Source organism: Phyllobates terribilis, unplaced genomic scaffold, assembly GCF_046119375.1.
Source record: "Phyllobates terribilis strain yellow unplaced genomic scaffold, ASM4611937v1 Scaffold_49__1_contigs__length_9717188, whole genome shotgun sequence".
NCBI lineage: Eukaryota > Metazoa > Chordata > Amphibia > Anura > Dendrobatidae > Phyllobates > Phyllobates terribilis.
The window spans coordinates 9,200,528-9,217,905 of record NW_027362809.1 but is presented as its reverse complement, the minus strand read 5'-3'; the positions used below and the strand labels follow the sequence as shown (position 1 = coordinate 9,217,905).

At 47.0% G+C, this 17,378-nt stretch overlaps 1 protein-coding gene across 2 annotated transcripts in view; it reads right to left on the bottom strand.

The window, feature by feature from the left end:
- Nucleotides 1-1,082: 1,082 nt before the first annotated feature.
- Nucleotides 1,083-17,378, bottom strand: part of LOC141191654 (uncharacterized) — an 83,377-nt gene continuing 67,081 nt past the window's right edge. Inside the window, exons 2-7 of one of the 2 annotated variants that reach the window (XM_073661595.1) lie at nt 7,323-7,442; nt 7,089-7,193; nt 6,891-7,014; nt 6,710-6,807; nt 6,422-6,512; nt 1,083-3,121 (exon numbers count right to left, since the gene is read on the bottom strand). In XM_073661595.1, the coding sequence (XP_073517696.1) occupies nt 1,536-3,121; nt 6,422-6,512; nt 6,710-6,807; nt 6,891-7,014; nt 7,089-7,193; nt 7,323-7,391 (2,073 nt within the window). In that variant the 5' untranslated portion in view covers nt 7,392-7,442 and the 3' untranslated portion in view covers nt 1,083-1,535. The remainder of the gene's footprint in view (nt 3,122-6,421; nt 6,513-6,709; nt 6,808-6,890; nt 7,015-7,088; nt 7,194-7,322; nt 7,443-17,378) is intronic. The other variant, XM_073661594.1, reaches the window with a different exon arrangement.

The following is a 17,378-nucleotide window of genomic DNA, read 5'->3' as shown; positions in this document are numbered from 1 at the left end:
GCCACCTCCTGACGAAGGCAGCCGTGCCGAAACGCGCATTAGGGTGAGTGCCATTGAGGAGCGTGTTCACATCCACTGTGGCTGTAAGTATTCTATAGGATTCATGCTACGCTCTTTTTGCTGCCGTTTTTTAATCTTTTTTCCTACTTAGGTGCATTTTCTAGGCTTTAATATGTATTAGGATATACTTTTACCCTGTAGCCTAAGGGGTCAGGGCACTGATACCACTTATAAAGATCTGCTCGCCCCGGTATGAGCTATCTATATTAGTACCTATATATAGACAGCGGTATGACTAACCTCTTATATAGCAACTGCTTCTGACCTACCTCATAAGCACCTGCACTTTTATTGAATGCTTCACTGCATTTTAACAATATAATCTTATTTTTTGGCAGCCCAATTATGTATTTACATCAGAAAAGAATCATGTTAATTTGTCTCATGCTCCTCATTAGTGCTCCTCCATTGTTTTACTATTAAGTGTTTCTGCAGTTAATATTTTTTCCTGTATAAATTATAATTAATACAATTTTGTAATTTTTTCACTATTATATGGGACTCTGACTTGAAGTTTTTTCCTCTTGTTTCTTATGTATGGAGGACTATGTGAGGCCCATTATACTGTATGGAGGACTATGTAGGGCCCATTATACTGTATGGAGGACTATGTAGGGCCCATTATACTGTATACTGGTCGGCCCACGACTTTGTCAAAGTTTTTCATTTTGTCCCTCTGCATGTTTTGAGCTTTACATCCCTGATGTAAAATCAGTTTGGGTAATGTACATGGAAATGGCAATAATGGAAAGCTGCTAACTGGACTTTGCTACAAGCCTCCTAATATAGCTGAACACGTAGAGGATGATATGCTGCAACATATTAAAAAGGCAACAAAAACAAGTCATGGTCAAAGTGTTGGATCCCTTGAAATTGTTCCAGAAAATGAAGTAATTCTCCCAGAAAATTATTGAAATTACACGTTTTGTTATACTCGTTTATTTCCTTTGCATGTATTGGAACAACACAAGAAAACAGAGAAAAAAAGGCAAATTGAACATAATTTCACACAAAATAGGCCGGACAAAATTGTTGACACCTTGCCAAAATTGTGGGTAAACAACTTTATTTCAAGCATGTGAAGCTTGTTCAAACACAATTGTGGCAAGTAACAGGTGTGGGCAACATGAAAATCATAACTAAAATCAATTAAAAAAGGGAGAAGCTGACTCAATCTTTGCATTGTGTGCATATGTGTGCCACACTAAGCATGGAGAAAACAGAAAAAATCTCTTCAACAAGGGTAAACTAGATAATTAGTACGCTGTTGTGGCGCTTTCTGGTTAAAACATTTCCCACAATCTGAACATGAAAAAGACTTCGCCCCTGTTTGGGTTCTCTGGAGCTAATCAATATCAGATTTCTGGTTAAGACATTTTCCATATTCTGAACATGGAAAATTCTTCTCCCCTGTGTGAGTTCTCAGATGTTTGATAAGAGTTGATTTCTCTGTAAAACATTTCCCACATTCTGAATTATGTGTGAGTTTTGTGATGTTTGATAAGATTTGATTTTGCTGTAAAATATTTCCCACATTCTGAACATGAAAATGGCTTCTCCCCTGTGTGAGTTCTCTGATGTTGGAAAAGATTTGATTTCTTTGCAAAACATTTCCCACATTCTGAACATGAAAATGGCTTCTCTCCTGTGTGAGTTCTCTGATGGTTGATAAGAGTTGATTTCACTGTAAAACATTTTCCACATTCTGAACATGGAAAAGGCTTCTCCACTGTGTGCGTTCTCTGGTGCTTAAGAAAACTAGATTTCAGGTTAAAACATTTTCCACATTCTGAACATGGAAAAGGCTTTTCCCCTGTGTGAGTTGTCTGATGTTTGATAAGAGTAGATTTCTCAGTAAAACATTTCCCACATTCTGAACATGGAAAAGGCTTGTCCCCTGTGTGAGTTCTCTGATGTTTGATAAGATTTGATTTCACTGTAAAATATTTACCACATTCTGAACATGAAAATGGCTTCTCTCCTGTGTGAGTTCTCTGATGGTTGATAAGAGTTGATTTCTCTGTAAAACATTTCCCACATTCTGAACATGGAAAAGGCTTGTCCCCTGTGTGAGTTCTCTGATGTTGGAAAAGATTTGATTTCTTTGCAAAACATTTCCCACATTCTGAACATGAAAATGGCTTCTCTCCTGTGTGAGTTCTCTGATGGTTGATAAGAGTTGATTTCTCTGTAAAACATTTTCCACATTCCGAACATGGAAAAGGCTTGTCCCCTGTATGGGTTCTCTGATGTTTGAAAAGATTTGATTTCTGTACAAAACATTTCCCACAATCTGAACATGAAAAAGGCTTCTCCATTGTGTGAGTTCGCTGGTGCACAACAAGACATGATTTGTTGTTAAAACATTTCCCACAATCTGAACAGGAAAAAGGCTTCTCGCCTGTGTGGGTTCTCCAGTGGCTATCAAGATGCCCTTTCTGGTTAAAACACTTCCCACATTCTGAACATGAATAAGGCTTCTCACCTGTTTGAGTTCTCTGGTGCTTAAAAAAATTTGATTTGTGGTTAAAAAATTTCCCACATTCTGAACATGAAAATGGCTTCTCCCCTGTGTGAGTTCTCTGTTGTTTGATAAGAGTTGATTTCTCTGTAAAACATTTCCCACATTCTGAACAGGAAAAAGGCTTCTCTCCTGTGTGAGTTATCTGGTGCCTAACAATACTTGATTTTTGATTAAAACATCTCCCATACTTGGAGCAGGAAAATCTATTCTTCGCTGTGTGAATTTTTTGATGTTTAAGAAAAGACTTTTTGAGAGGAAAACTATTTCTATATTCTGAATGTGAAAATGTCTTCTTTGCATTAGAAGCAGTTTGTTTTTTAATGCTTATTTTGTGACTTTGATTTTCCTTAGTAGTTGGTAATGTATCAGAAGACAGGACCTGTTTCAAAGGATCAGATGACAGATCTTTGCTGTGAAGGGATGATGGTAAATCTGGAGAAATGTCATTCACTTCAATTTTATCCTGTGGGATCTGAAAATTATCTGATTTGAAAATTGAAGGTGTCAGCTGTCCCTCTGATCTCCTGGTACAGTCATCTGTCAAGAATAAAACCAATTATTATTTTTTAATAAAATTTTTTTGAATTTTATATTTTTGAACATTACTACTTAAACTGTCTGTAAAAAATGCAAACTATATAAAAAAAAATCACTTATTCACCAGGACAATGACTATCTAATGGAAAACCTCATTGCATGAACCAGTGGAGCGTGGTGTTCAACTGTTTGTTCATTCTGCCTCCCAAATATGGAGTTAAAGGCGCAGGCTCTGTCCAGCCACTAAGATTAGGGTTGCTGGTACCTGTAGTACCATCGAGTCTGGCAGTATGGGTGTGTGTGCTGTCCAGCTGGAGTAATCTGCTCCTTGCTTCAGCCATTTGGAAAGCACCGCACCCTACTAAAGCTGGAAGCATATTGCCGGAAGCTGCCAGATACAGCCTTGTTCTCCTCTGGTTCAGTCCTCTGTGATCAGCTCCCGGCTTGTGTATTTGTTTCTGTTGTGACCTCGGCCTGTTTACTGACTACTCTTGTGTCTTCTGATTTTGTATTTTCTCTGCCCTCCTGGTTCTGACCCGGCTACCTGACTATTCTTCTTCCCATGTCACTCCACCGAATAGCAGGTAACACCGTGGCCCAAGCCTAGGGATCTCTGTGTAGGTTCAGATCCATGTAGAGGGGTTAAAGGGTGATGAGCAAAGTAATTTATGAAATCTATAAAAGGGGTAGATAAAACAAGCCTGTTCGTGGTGGCCATCTTTTGAGCTTCCAGGTGACCAAGACCAGCTCCCCCAATACATTGTGTCTGCAAACTATTCCAGCAAAATCTGCATTCCTAATAGCTTAAAGGCGCTTCGTCCCTTCTTATCCTGCCATGTGCCCAGACAGTAGTGTACAACCGTATATAGGGGATTGTCAGATTCAAGAGAAGTTGGAAAATAATTTGTAAGATCCATTTGTTTCCTATTATCCTTTGTGAAGAATTCCAAAGTTATCACCGCATAAAGTGACACACGTCAGATTTAAAAAATGGGGCCTGATTATAAACATAATACTGGCTGCAGGAAGGGGTTAAATCAGAGGATTACTGAAGTCAAAAACTGTGATTATACACAATAAAACATCTACTGAAATGATCAAACTCAACAGTCTTCATCAGAGAAAAATGAGTAACTAGTGGTGAAACCTCTCTGGGGTAATTAGAGTATGGGGCTCGGTGGCTTTTGGCAATCTAAACTATCGTAAGGGACAATATTTTCTGTCAGATGAGTGTCAAGAAGAAATATTAGACATTTAAAGTGAACTTTTTTATAATAGTGCAGAGCTGAGGGGTCTTAAATTTAGATCTCGGGCATTTGGAAGAGGCAATGGAGACCTTTTTGAAAGACTACCAGGGAGTTACAGAGTCACATAAGTGAGGCCGGCCGATCCCACCACAATGAAACTATCATACAGAATGAACTTGTGAAAAAAAGGAAAGAATATATAAACACTAGATGGTGGCCCGATTCAAACGCATTGGGTATTCTAGAATATGTATGTGGCCGACCGGGCGCGACTAATAAGCGAAGCAGCATTTAAATGGGTTGTGCACTACTTTAAATTAACCCCCAAATGTATCCCTCCAGGGCCCTTAATGAATTTTGTCATTACGTCATGTTGTCAATACTGCTTGTGACAACATCGCTGACCACGCACAGCCAGAACGTAATTCCTCCGGCTGCAGCCGGCTCTTGCTTCCGCTTACATCACGACTATTTGGGGCTGTAGCCAGGGGTCTCCTGTTCCGCGTACCACGGTGAATGATGGGGTGTGGGCGGGGTTGTCCCCCATCGTGTCACACCCAGCATCCACTGCGCGCTTTGTCAATGAATGCTCGTGCGGTGAATGCCGGGTGTGACGGGATGGGGGATAACCCCGGCCACAGCCCATCACTCATCGTGGAACGCGAAACAGGAGACTGCTTGGCGGCAGCTGCAAATAGTCGTGACATAAGCGGAAGCAAGAGCCGGCTGCAGCCGGGGGTCACATGCTGCCTGTGCGCGGTGACCCGAGTATAAGCAGAGACCCCGAATTTTACAACAAAAAACTGGGAAAATTTATTGACTTGAGTATAAGCCTAGGGTGGGAAATGCAGCAGCTACCGATAAATTTCTATATCCCGAGGCCGGACCAATCAGCGACGCAGGATTTCCTGGACAGAAGGACAGACAGACAGGATAAGACGATTATATACATGAGATGTAACATCCCCAACAACAACGTGTGTATGAGGGGAGAAATCCAACACTAAACTGGAGTTGAACTTGTTTATGGCGGACCATTGGAGCTACTGTGAGTCCTGACCAGAGTAGAGAAAGTATTAGCGCCCCCATTTCAGGAGAGATTGTGCAGTTATCTGAATTTCTTAGGATTGAAAACATAATATAGTTTCTGATTAGTGTTGAGCGAATTTGTTCGGCATTTCAAATTCGGGTTCGTGTTCGGGCGCGTCTGATTTTTTGGCGTGAACAGGCCGGAACCCCGAAAACAAACCCAAATTTGAAATGCCGAACAAATTCGCTCAATACTATTTATGATGTGGAGTGAATCCATGAAACCAGGGCTGGAGCCAACACATCTCCTGCAGGCGTGAATAAATGTATATTACAGCCATCAGCCACGCACAGCTTAGAGATATATCATGGCACAGGTGTAATGTTTTTTGTATAGTTTATCACAATCCTGTTTGAAGTTAGTTGGTTTTAAAAGAAACAGAACAGTCAGGATAAAGGGAAACTCTGGTGTTATTGTACAGAAATTCACACTTGGCCTCACTGCACATTTAATGTTGTAGATCATAAAAGTGAAGTTTGGCCAGAAAGACTGGACCTGGTCTTGTAGGGACCATATGAGGACATTCAGGAGCACAGAAGGGAGAGAAGGTGGATTCATCCAATAAGATATCAGGAATCTAGGAAGCCAACAGCATCATTACCCTCCGCTTTCTCTTACAGACCCAACATAATATTTTTCTTCAACTGATTTTCTTATTTGTCAGCACATTCTACGTACACTGTCATTTGGATTTGTAGTTTACAGATCTGGGCAAGTAACGGTCAGCGTCTCCTAATCCCAGGGGATAGGTGGATCCTCCAGTTTGTAAATTCTATAGAAAAGGGCTTTCACAATTACACAACGTAATTTGAACATTTTCGCACGGAGGAGAATGTTGTGGTCTAGCGGCAAAATGGTGATCACACGATTGTGATACGGCCGGACTACATGACTGATAAAGCAGCCACAGCCAGTGACCGAGAAGAGTCTGTGACTTCTCAGAATTTAGTGGTTACTACTCACCTGGGTAGTCATATGTAGGAATCTCCTCTTTACACCGCTCATCACCCCTCACATATGTCTCTGTCGTATTAATATGGGTCAGATCTTCACCCTGAAACAAATATTGTAAAAGTCACAGACAGATGGAAAAGTCACCTCTATGATCAGCTCTATCCTGCCATCTCCACCTTTCTCATTACACAAGTATAAAACATATAATACAGGTGGATAAAACAAGACTGAGCACAAGACCTTCACAGCCGTCTACACATCATAGGGGAGATCTCATGACACCTTCTATCCATCTACCTGATGATCCTGAGGAACATTGGGACCTTCTTGTTTACAGTCCTGTGGAAGAAGAGGACGGGGACATCTCTCTGGTGTTGTCCTCTTACTGGATAGATCTGGAGGAAACACATGCAGGGACTGAATTCATTCTTTACATACAGATAATTATAGGCCGTGTGTATTTAGTCCTGTCTATTACCTGGAGATGTGAGGGGCTGGTGAACCTCCATCATGACGTCCTTGTACAGATCTTTGTGTCCTTCTAAATACTCCCACTCCTCCATGGAGAAATAGACGGCGACATCCTGACACCTTATAGGAACCTGACACATACAATGATACCATCATATCCCCGATCCCTTCATAGTGTTACTGTATAATGTCCCAGCAGTGTCACCTCTCCAGTCAGCAGCTCAATCATCTTGTAGGTGAGTTCTAGGATCTTCTGGTCATTGATGTCCTCATGTATGAAGGGGTGAGATGGAGGTCCCGTGATTAATCTCTGGTTATGGAGAGACACATTAATAAATCTCACTCCAGACATTTCCAGAGTCCTCACCTCTCCAGTTCTGTCCATCTGATATTCCCATAGATAAGAATGATGTAATGTGACGTCATCAGAATCTCTCACCTCTCCAGTAAGACGGAAGAGGATCTCTAGGGTGAGGTGTAATATAGTCTCCCCAATCTTGTCCATCATTTTCCTGGATAAATCACGATCTTCACTGAGAGGATCCGGTATTTTAGAGATCTGAATAAGAAAAAGATAAGCTGATGGAACATCATAAAAATCCTGTGTAATAATACAATTGCTGGAGATAATAAGGGGAAACATATGAGGAGATTTATTATTTTCCAGCATTTAGTTTTTTCTTTACATCTAATAATAAAACCTATATATTTTAGGCCACAGACAACAAACAGTTTCTTCCTCGGAGACTGCAGCTGAACACGTTTCTCATAGACTCATCTTCCATAATGCTAATTCTCGTCTCATTTTCCGACACTGGAATTGGAATTCGCAATACTGCAGGAGAAATTTATTTCACGTGACATGAGAAATAACTACTTTATGATGAGGCAACATCTTCTACTACGGATCTAAAACCATATTTGGCCACAGTCCATCACTGACTACATCACCACCGGCCGTCTATATGAATGTTTCCCGTCTTCCCCGAACTGTAATCTTCTATCACGTTAGATCTCATATCTGATTCACACACAGAAGTTTGAGGCTTTTATAAAAGCTGTTTTGTTTGCACAAACACCGCGGACAGAAATGATTTGATACTAAAGTCTACATGTATAGTGTATTATGGGGTTTATTTCTGGCCTTAGGCTTTCCTATATTACAAGAAAACCCCCAGAAAAAAAGCAGATATTAAAATGTTTCAAAAGAAAATTGTCAGAAACAATTCTTGTAAAAAGAAAAAACATGCAAAAAGCAGAAGACCCATGTTGTCATTTTTTTAACAAGTTAAACATTTGTTTTTGGTTTTATGTGAATTCTTTTGGGCACCAGAACATAGATGTACACCGCAGGGATGGCACAGGTGTGGCTGCAATAAAATCCCTGGCAGTTTAACCACTAGCTCCTGCAAAAAGCAAACATGGCATCTAAGAAGGTGTGACAGAGTTCGGCTGAATGCCCCTCCTCCCCCCAAGTACTCGATAGTATGGGGCTGACTCGTTCCTACAATACTTAAATGCCTAATAATGGTTTCTGGGCCTGCAATGTACAAAAGTCTATTAGGCCGGGCCAGAGGCAGCATTCCATAAGTTACCTTTTAACGCCTCCATAAACATTAGACTAAAGTTGCATGGAAGCACAGATTTTTGTCGACTATATAATGTATTTGAGGGCCTCCCTACCGATGCAGTCAGTCATACAAATCACAGGAAGGCTGGAATATTTATGTATGGGGGAGTCTCTGGAGAGATAGCCGTCTGCCAAATGACAGTTCAGCCAACACTTATCTCATGTGTATGGGGCCGTTGGTATTACACTGACAGGCAGGGATAATACACGTCACTACAGTAGTACAGTGCATTACCGGAGCAATCAGAGGCTTCTGTGTTTACAAAAAAGGTTTAAAAAAAAGCTTTAAAGTGAAAATATCACAGTTTTAGCAAAAATAAATATTTGTCACTATAGGGAAAACATCATATAATGGTAAAATGCAGTCGAAGGTCAGCTCACTGTTTATTCAATGTACCTTGTCTGAAGATCACCGCATGGAGCCGACCTGGTCAGGGATTGTGAAGACCCGGGGTCTTCCGTGGGCGTAACGTTACTCAAACAACACAGGGTGAGGGTAAAACAGCGTGGCAATACTTTATTGAACCACAAAGCGGACAATAAAGACACAGAATAGTCCCAGCAAATACCCAAGATGGTACAACATTACATAGTCTCACCCTTAATTCTCCACCCACCTGGGACAGAAGAGCTGTGACTTTGGAGACTTCCAGGCTGACTACCTCCACCAGTGGCCCCCCACTTCTGGCGGGCCCCCACAGAGAGAAGGTAGCGGCAAGCTTAGGAAGCCAACAGTCCATCGAGGTACAAGACCAGGAGACCCGATGGTCCCATCCTGGCCTCTCCGAGAGTTTTTATGGGGCCAGGCGACTGGTGGGTCCCTCCTAGCAACCCCAAAACAACATATCCATGAGGCCAAGTGACTTTTTCGTCCTCTCCTGGACTCCCCAAAAGTATCCATGGTCTCTCTGATGGTTAATGGAGCAGATCTGAATCTTTCTAGTCAGGGCCAATACCCTTAGACTAGAATCATGTAGAATGCAAATCTGTGTCTCTTTAGATGACATGCAATCCATCTACTTTCCTGAAGGATGTCTCCCATTCTCCTTCTGATGTTCCTTGATTCTCTGTCCCAAGTCTCATTCTGTCTACAGCACTACCGACATCTTTGTTTATATTCACATCTGTGTGAGGTCATCAGGCCCAGGTAAAAGAGGTAAAGGTGCAGGGATCACCTATCATTGTTTGAGCTAATCTATTTACATAGTTGGTATCACAGGGGCTGTTGTAACTAAACTTTCAGCTGACTTAGTACAATTTGTCATTAGCATAGTAAACATGATTGTTTCCAAACGAATAGAATTCAGCATTCAGGGTTATACAAATACTATGACCTTTTTTGATCAGCAAGAGAAATACAAATACATTTGTAAGTCAACACAACACGATAGTGTATTTCTCTTGACTTAACAAATCTAATCGTCTGGCTTATTAAGATTTTATTCTGTATCTTCACAGGGACATTTCAAGTAGAGAAAGGAGGAGAGATCGATTCTCCAGCATTGTCTATATTGTTAAAACCTCACATTTTTTTGCAAATTCATAAAAACTGTTGTGATGGCATACCACCAAGTGCCCACATACCAAACCAATGCTTACTCCTGATTTGCAACATGTGAGTCTCTGTGATACTTTTATATCCATCCATTTGGAACGCCTGAGTTTCTGTTGATTACAGAGTACTTCTCAGACAATTTAACCCTGTATTGTATGGAAGAAAATGATAATACATGTGAGGAGCTGCCCACTTACTAAAGACTATGATACTTTTCCAGCACGGACCACCATTTTCGTCAATATTATTATTGTGTGTTATTAGTGATTTACTTGTTATGTTTTATATAGTTCTGCATACTTGTCAGTATGTAGGATTCACTTGTAAAATGTCCTGGCAAAATGTCCAGCATTTCACTAATCTCAGGAGTCCATTGTTTCAGCAACCAATAATCTCATTAGGGGAGTGTAGATTGTAGACACAGTGGAGCCGTCACCACAGGGGTCTTACAAGCAGTCTCAGATGAAGGCTTCTGTAGTGCCGGCGTCCCTGCCCTCTGCTAGGCAGGGACGCTGTTCCCCTCACCGCTCTGCTCCGTGCCCGGCGTCCCTCTCCCGCTCTGCTGGCAGCGCGCGCTCCTTCCCGGCCACTGTGCTTAGGGCGCGCGCGCGCGCTCTCCCTTCCTCTTAAAGGGGCCGCGCGCGCCGTCCTAAGGAGTCCCCGGCCAATGGCCGGAGGACTTTACCATATATAAGGCACCTCCTCCAAAATGGAGGTGCCCGAGCAATGTTGTTGCACTGTTCTACTCTGCTTCAGCCCTCAGGTCCCGTTGCCAGTTACCTGCCAGTTACCTGCCTGATTCCTGCCAGAGTCCTGCCAGTTTGCTGTCTGTTTCCTGCCTGTTATTCCTGCTACCTGCTTGCCAGCCTGAGGTCCGACGGTCTGCCTTACAACTCCGGTCAGTCTGTCTAAGGACCAACTTGCCCGCTCACCTGGTAGCGCACATCAGCTACCTGCCTGCCTGCCAGAGGTCCGACGGTCTGCCTTACAACTCCAGTCAGTCTGTCTAAGGACCAACTTGCCCGCTCACCTGGGAGCGCTTCTCCGCTACCTGCCTGCTTGCCTGCCCGGAGGCTCCGCCGTCACGTGCTGTGACCACCAGCTATTCCAGAGACTCTTGCCCGCTCACCTGGGAGCGCTTCTCCGCTACCTGCCTGCTTGCCTGCCCGGAGGCTCCGTCGTCACGTGCTGTGACCACCAGCCATTCCAGAGACTCTTGCCCGCTCACCTGGGAGCGCTTCTCCGCTACCCGCCTGCTTGCCTGCCCGGAGGCTCCGCCGTCACGTGCTGTGACCACCAGCTATTCCAGAGACTCTTGCCCGCTCACCTGGGAGCGCTTCTCCGCTACCTGCCTGCTTGCCTACCTGGAGGTTCAGCCATCACAGGTCGTACCTACCCATTACCTAGAGACTGCCCCGGTCACTTGCCGTGACCTCCAGCCCGTTCACCCAGAGACTGCCCCGGTCACTTGCCGTGATCCCCAGCCCGTTCTTCCAGAGACTGTCCCGGTCACCTACTGTGACTGCCTGCCTGGTCGCCACCCGCTCCCTTACAAGGACCGCCCCCTTGTATAGTAGCTCAGAGGTTCCGCCTCCCAGACCCGTTACAGTTTGCTCGGGCCATGGAACCCGGTGGCACCCAAGCTCCCTCGCTCTCGGACCTGTGTCATGAACTGTCCCGTCAAAGGTCCCAACAGGAGTCCATCCTGGGTCACCTGCGGAATGTCAATACTCGCCTGGACACTCTGACTGCTCCACCAACATCCTCCGCCAGTGCCATGTCTCGCAATCCGGCAGCTCCGCTGTCCACTAACACCATGATATCCTACCCCGGACCTCGGCTTTCTGCACCTCCTCGCTTCGGAGGCGACTCAGCCCAGGCTCGGGGCTTCATAAATCAGTGCAGCCTGCACTTTGAACTATTGTCCCACCAGTTTAACTCCGACCGAGCCAAAATTGCATTCATCATGTCCCATCTCACCGGGGAGGCCCTGGCCTGGCTAAATCCTCTATGGGAGAGAGGAGACCCCCTGGTGTCCAACTTGCCTGCTTTTCTCACGGCTTTCCGGAAAGTCTTCGACGAAACCGGACGGAAGACCTCATCCGCATCATCGTTGCTACGCCTCCGTCAGGAAAGTCTCACCGTGGGCCAATATGCCATACGGTTCCGTACCCTTGCCTCGGAGCTGGCCTGGGAAAACGACGCTCTGGTTTCCGTCTTCTGGGAGGGTCTGTCCGGCCGTATTAAAGATGAACTTGCCGGTCGGGACATTCCTACCACTCTCAATGACTTAATAACTCTTGCCACCCGGATTGACCTACGGTTCCAGGAGCGTGCCAGAGAGGTCACCCGTGAGAGGAGGCTACCACGTCTAGCTCCTACTTTTCAGAAACCCGTCACTCCTTCTGTCTCTAACCAGGTACACCCTCCTGAGCCTATGCAGGTCGATCAGACCAAGATGGTCAAGACCCGTCAGGACTTACGCCGTGCCGAGGGGACCTGCTTCTACTGTGGCAGTAAGGAGCACCGGATCCGTGCCTGCCCGGAGAGGTCGGGAAACGCCTGTGTCTAGGTTCGCTCAGAGAGGTCCACCTAGACAAGAATAAATCCTCTCCATCCCTGCTGATGTCAGTTTCAATCGTCTACGGGGAGAACCGTTATTTCGAACTAGCCCAACTGGACTCTGGAGCAGCCGGGAATCTTATTTCACAGTCCCTGGTAGAGAAATACCGCATCCCCACCAAACCTCTGGCTGTACCCTTGTCTGTTGCTGCCGTGGATGGGGGGCTCTTACCACGCCCCATCCAATTCATCACCGAATCCATTACTCTGCAGGTGGGAATGCTGCATTCTGAAAGTATCTCCTTCCATGTTCTGCCTGGACTCTCTCACGCCCTCTTGCTGGGCCTGCCTTGGCTCCAGAGACATGCACCCGTTCTTGACTGGCAGACCGGAGAAGTCCTTCGCTGGGGACAGGGCTGCCATAAGACCTGTCTGGTTCCCGTTCATCCCGTCCGTCCTTCTCCTACCCCAGCTAATCTACCTGGACTTCCGATTCCTTATTGGTCTTATGCTGATGTCTTTAATAAAAAGGAGGCAGAGACACTACCCCCTCATAGACCATACGACTGCCCTATCGACCTGTTACCTGGTACTTCTCCTCCCCGTGGGCGTATTTATCCATTATCCGCTGCTGAGACCCGGTCGATGTCCGAATATATTGAGGAGAATCTGGCCAGGGGATTCATCCGGAAATCTACCTCCCCGGCGGGAGCAGGCTTCTTTTTCGTCAAAAAGAAGGACGGCTCTCTCCGTCCCTGCATAGACTATAGAGACCTTAACCAGATCACGGTGAAGAATAAGTACCCCCTTCCGCTCATTCCGGAGTTATTTGATCGTCTGAGGGGGGCTAGAATCTTCACCAAACTGGACCTCCGTGGGGCGTACAATCTGGTTCGTATCCGTCAGGGGGATGAATGGAAGACGGCATTCAACACTCGGGACGGCCACTATGAATATCTGGTAATGCCCTTTGGCCTCTGTAACGCTCCTGCCGTCTTTCAAGAGTTGGTCAATGACATCTTCCGGGACCTTCTCTACTCCTGCGTAGTGGTGTACCTGGACGACATCTTGGTCTTCTCTCCGGATCTCCAGACTCACCGGAGGGATGTTCGTCAGGTCCTGCTCAGGCTCAGGCAGAACCATCTCTACGCTAAATATGAGAAGTGCCTCTTTGAGCAGACCTCGCTTCCGTTTCTGGGCTACATTATCTCTCAGACCGGCCTACAAATGGATCCTGAGAAACTGTCTGCCATCGAGAAATGGCCCCGACCAGAGGGGTTGAAGGCTATTCAACGGTTCCTGGGCTTCGCCAACTATTACCGCCTCTTCATCCCGCACTTCTCTTCCCGGACTGCCCCAATTTCCGCGCTCACCCGTAAGGGTACAAATCCCAAAGAGTGGCCGCCCGAAGCAGAGGAGGCCTTTCTTTCCCTAAAACAGGCCTTCTCTTCCGCCCCGGTGCTGCATCGCCCGGACGGCAACAAGCAGTTCTTCCTGGAAGTTGACGCCTCCTCCTCTGGAGCCGGAGCGGTACTTACTCAAAAATCATCTTCCGGGAGAATGGTAACTTGTGGCTTCTTCTCCAAACTCTTCTCCTCTTCTGAGCGCAACTATTCCATAGGAGACCGAGAGTTATTGCCCATCAAGCTGGAGTTGGAGGAGTGGCGTTACCTACTCGAGGGGGCTCTTCATCCGGTAATAATTTACACTGACCACAAGAACTTGGCTTACCTCCAGCATGCCCAGAGACTTAACCCGCGCCAAGCCCGGTGGTCCTTGTTTTTTGCTCGCTTTGATTTTGTTCTTCATTTTCGCCCGGCTGACAAAAACGTCAAAGCAGACGCCTTGTCCCGATCCTTTCTGGTGTCCGATCTCGAGGAAGAACCTAAACATATCATCGATCCCGCCAGAGTAATGCAGGTGGCTCCCGTGAGTCTAAATCGTCTCCCTCCCGGTAAGACGTTTGTTTCAGTACCTGATCGGGAGAAGATCCTACACTGGGGCCATTCGTCTAAACTAGCTGGCCACGCCGGTCAGAAAAAGACCCTCCAGCTTATTGCCCGGCACTATTGGTGGCCTACCCTGCACAAGGACATAATAGACTTTGTTTCTGCCTGTGTGTCCTGCGCCCGCAACAAAGTCCCGAGACATCTGCCAGCCGGACGCCTCCTTCCGCTTCCTGTACCTGCTGCCCCCTGGCAGCATATAGCAATGGACTTTATAACTGATCTCCCCGTCTCTGCCGGTTGTACGGTCATTTGGGTGGTCGCTGACCGCTTTTCCAAGATGGCTCACTTTATTCCCCTGCCAGGCCTTCCGTCTGCACCCGAGCTGGCTAAAGACTTTATCCGCCACATCTTCCGTCTTCATGGCCTGCCCCTCCACATCGTGTCGGATCGTGGGGTACAGTTCACCTCACGTTTCTGGAGAGCCACTTGTAAACTACTAGACGTCACCCTGGACTTCTCTTCCGCTTACCACCCACAGTCCAATGGTCAAGTGGAGCGGATCAATCAGAACCTGACCAGTTACCTCCGGCACTTCGTTAATGCCCACCATTCTGACTGGGTGGATCTCCTACCATGGGCCGAGTTCTCTTATAATAATCACGAGAGCGAATCCTCCTCCAAATCCCCGTTTTTTGTAGTCTTTGGTCAGCATCCTCGGATTCCTTTTCCTGTCTCCACCTCTGTGGACAACCCGGCTGCGGAATCTCTCGTTAGCAAATTTTCCTCCATATGGGAGAGTACCCGGTCCGCACTCCTTCTGTCATCCGAGCGTATGAAAAGACACGCTGACAAAAAACGCCTGGATCCTCCACAATTTCGTCCAGGAGATAAAGTCTGGCTCTCATCTAAATATGTTCGACTCAAGATACCTTCTTACAAGTTAGGGCCTCGGTTCATCGGTCCTCTGGAGGTCATCAGTCAGATCAACCCGGTGGCCTATAAATTGAAACTCCCGGCCAACTTACGGATCCCTAACTCCTTCCATGTATCTCTCCTCAAACCCGTGGTGCTTAACTCTTTTTCCAAGTCTACAGGTACGCCTCCTGCTCCGGTTTCTGCTGAGGACGAGTTTGAGGTAGAGAACATTCTTGCCACCAAAAGGGTAAGAGGAAAGACCTTTTTTCTGGTAGATTGGAAGGGGTTTGGTCCTGAGGAGAGAACGTGGGAGCCCCGGGAGAACATCCATGCCCCTCTCATCCTAGCTAAATTTCTATCTGGCCTAAAAAAGGGGGGCCTAAAGGGGGGGGTACTGTAGTGCCGGCGTCCCTGCCCTCTGCTAGGCAGGGACGCTGTTCCCCTCACCACTCTGCTCCGTGCCCGGCGTCCCTCTCCCGCTCTGCTGGCAGCGCGCGCTCCTTCCCGGCCACTGTGCTTAGGGCGCGCGCGCGCGCTCTCCCTTCCTCTTAAAGGGGCCGCACGCGCCGTCCTAAGGAGTCCCCGGCCAATGGCCGGAGGACTTTACCATATATAAGGCACCTCCTCCAAAATGGAGGTGCCCGAGCAATGTTGTTGCACTGTTCTACTCTGCTTCAGCCCTCAGGTCCCGTTGCCAGTTACCTGCCAGTTACCTGCCTGATTCCTGCCAGTTTGCTGTCTGTTTCCTGCTTGTTATTCCTGCTACCTGCTTGCCAGCCTGAGGTCCGACGGTCTGCCTTACAACTCCGGTCAGTCTGTCTAAGGACCAACTTGCCCGCTCACCTGGGAGCGCACATCAGCTACCTGACTGCCTGCCAGAGGTCCGACGGTCTGCCTTACAACTCCAGTCAGTCTGTCTAAGGACCAACTTGCCCGCTCACCTGGGAGCGCTTCTCCGCTACCTGCCTGCTTGCCTGCCCGGAGGCTCCGCCGTCACGTGCTGTGACCACCAGCTATTCCAGAGACTCTTGCCCGCTCACCTGGGAGCGCTTCTCCGCTACCTGCCTGCTTGCCTGCCCGGAGGCTCCGTCGTCACGTGCTGTGACCACCAGCCATTCCAGAGACTCTTGCCCGCTCACCTGGGAGCGCTTCTCCGCTACCTGCCTGCCCGGAGGCTCCGCCGTCACGTGCTGTGACCACCAGCTATTCCAGAGACTCTTGCCCGCTCACCTGGGAGCGCTTCTCCGCTACCTGCCTGCTTGCCTACCTGGAGGTTCAGCCATCACAGGTCGTACCTACCCATTACCTAGAGACTGCCCCGGTCACTTGCCGTGACCTCCAGCCCGTTCACCCAGAGACTGCCCCGGTCACTTGCCGTGATCCCCAGCCCGTTCTTCCAGAGACTGTCCCGGTCACCTACTGTGACTGCCTGCCTGGTCGCCACCCGCTCCCTTACAAGGACCGCCCCCTTGTATAGTAGCTCAGAGGTTCCGCCTCCCAGACCCGTTACAGCTTCTAGAATATTCTTCATTGCTTTAGCGAACAGTAAATGCTTAAGGGAAAGGGTGTCATCACTTCTGAGCTGGGAGGGGGCTGACCCCAGAGAAGGAGAGGAGAGACATGTTTTAGTTTTGGGAGTTGGTGGAAGGATGCCGGAGGGTTAGGATTTGTGGCTGTGGACCTGGAGCTGATGGATGGCTTACGGAGTGTTGAAGATCTGTTATCAACTAAAGTGGATAAACGTGCTTCAGTTGTGGATATGACATTAGGATTTAAACTTCATTGAAGAACTGCTGCTACTGGATATCTGTGCTTTCATCTGTCGTCTAGAGGATCATGGACTGTGGCTACAGACTATACTGGCTGGAGATACGAAATCTGTGG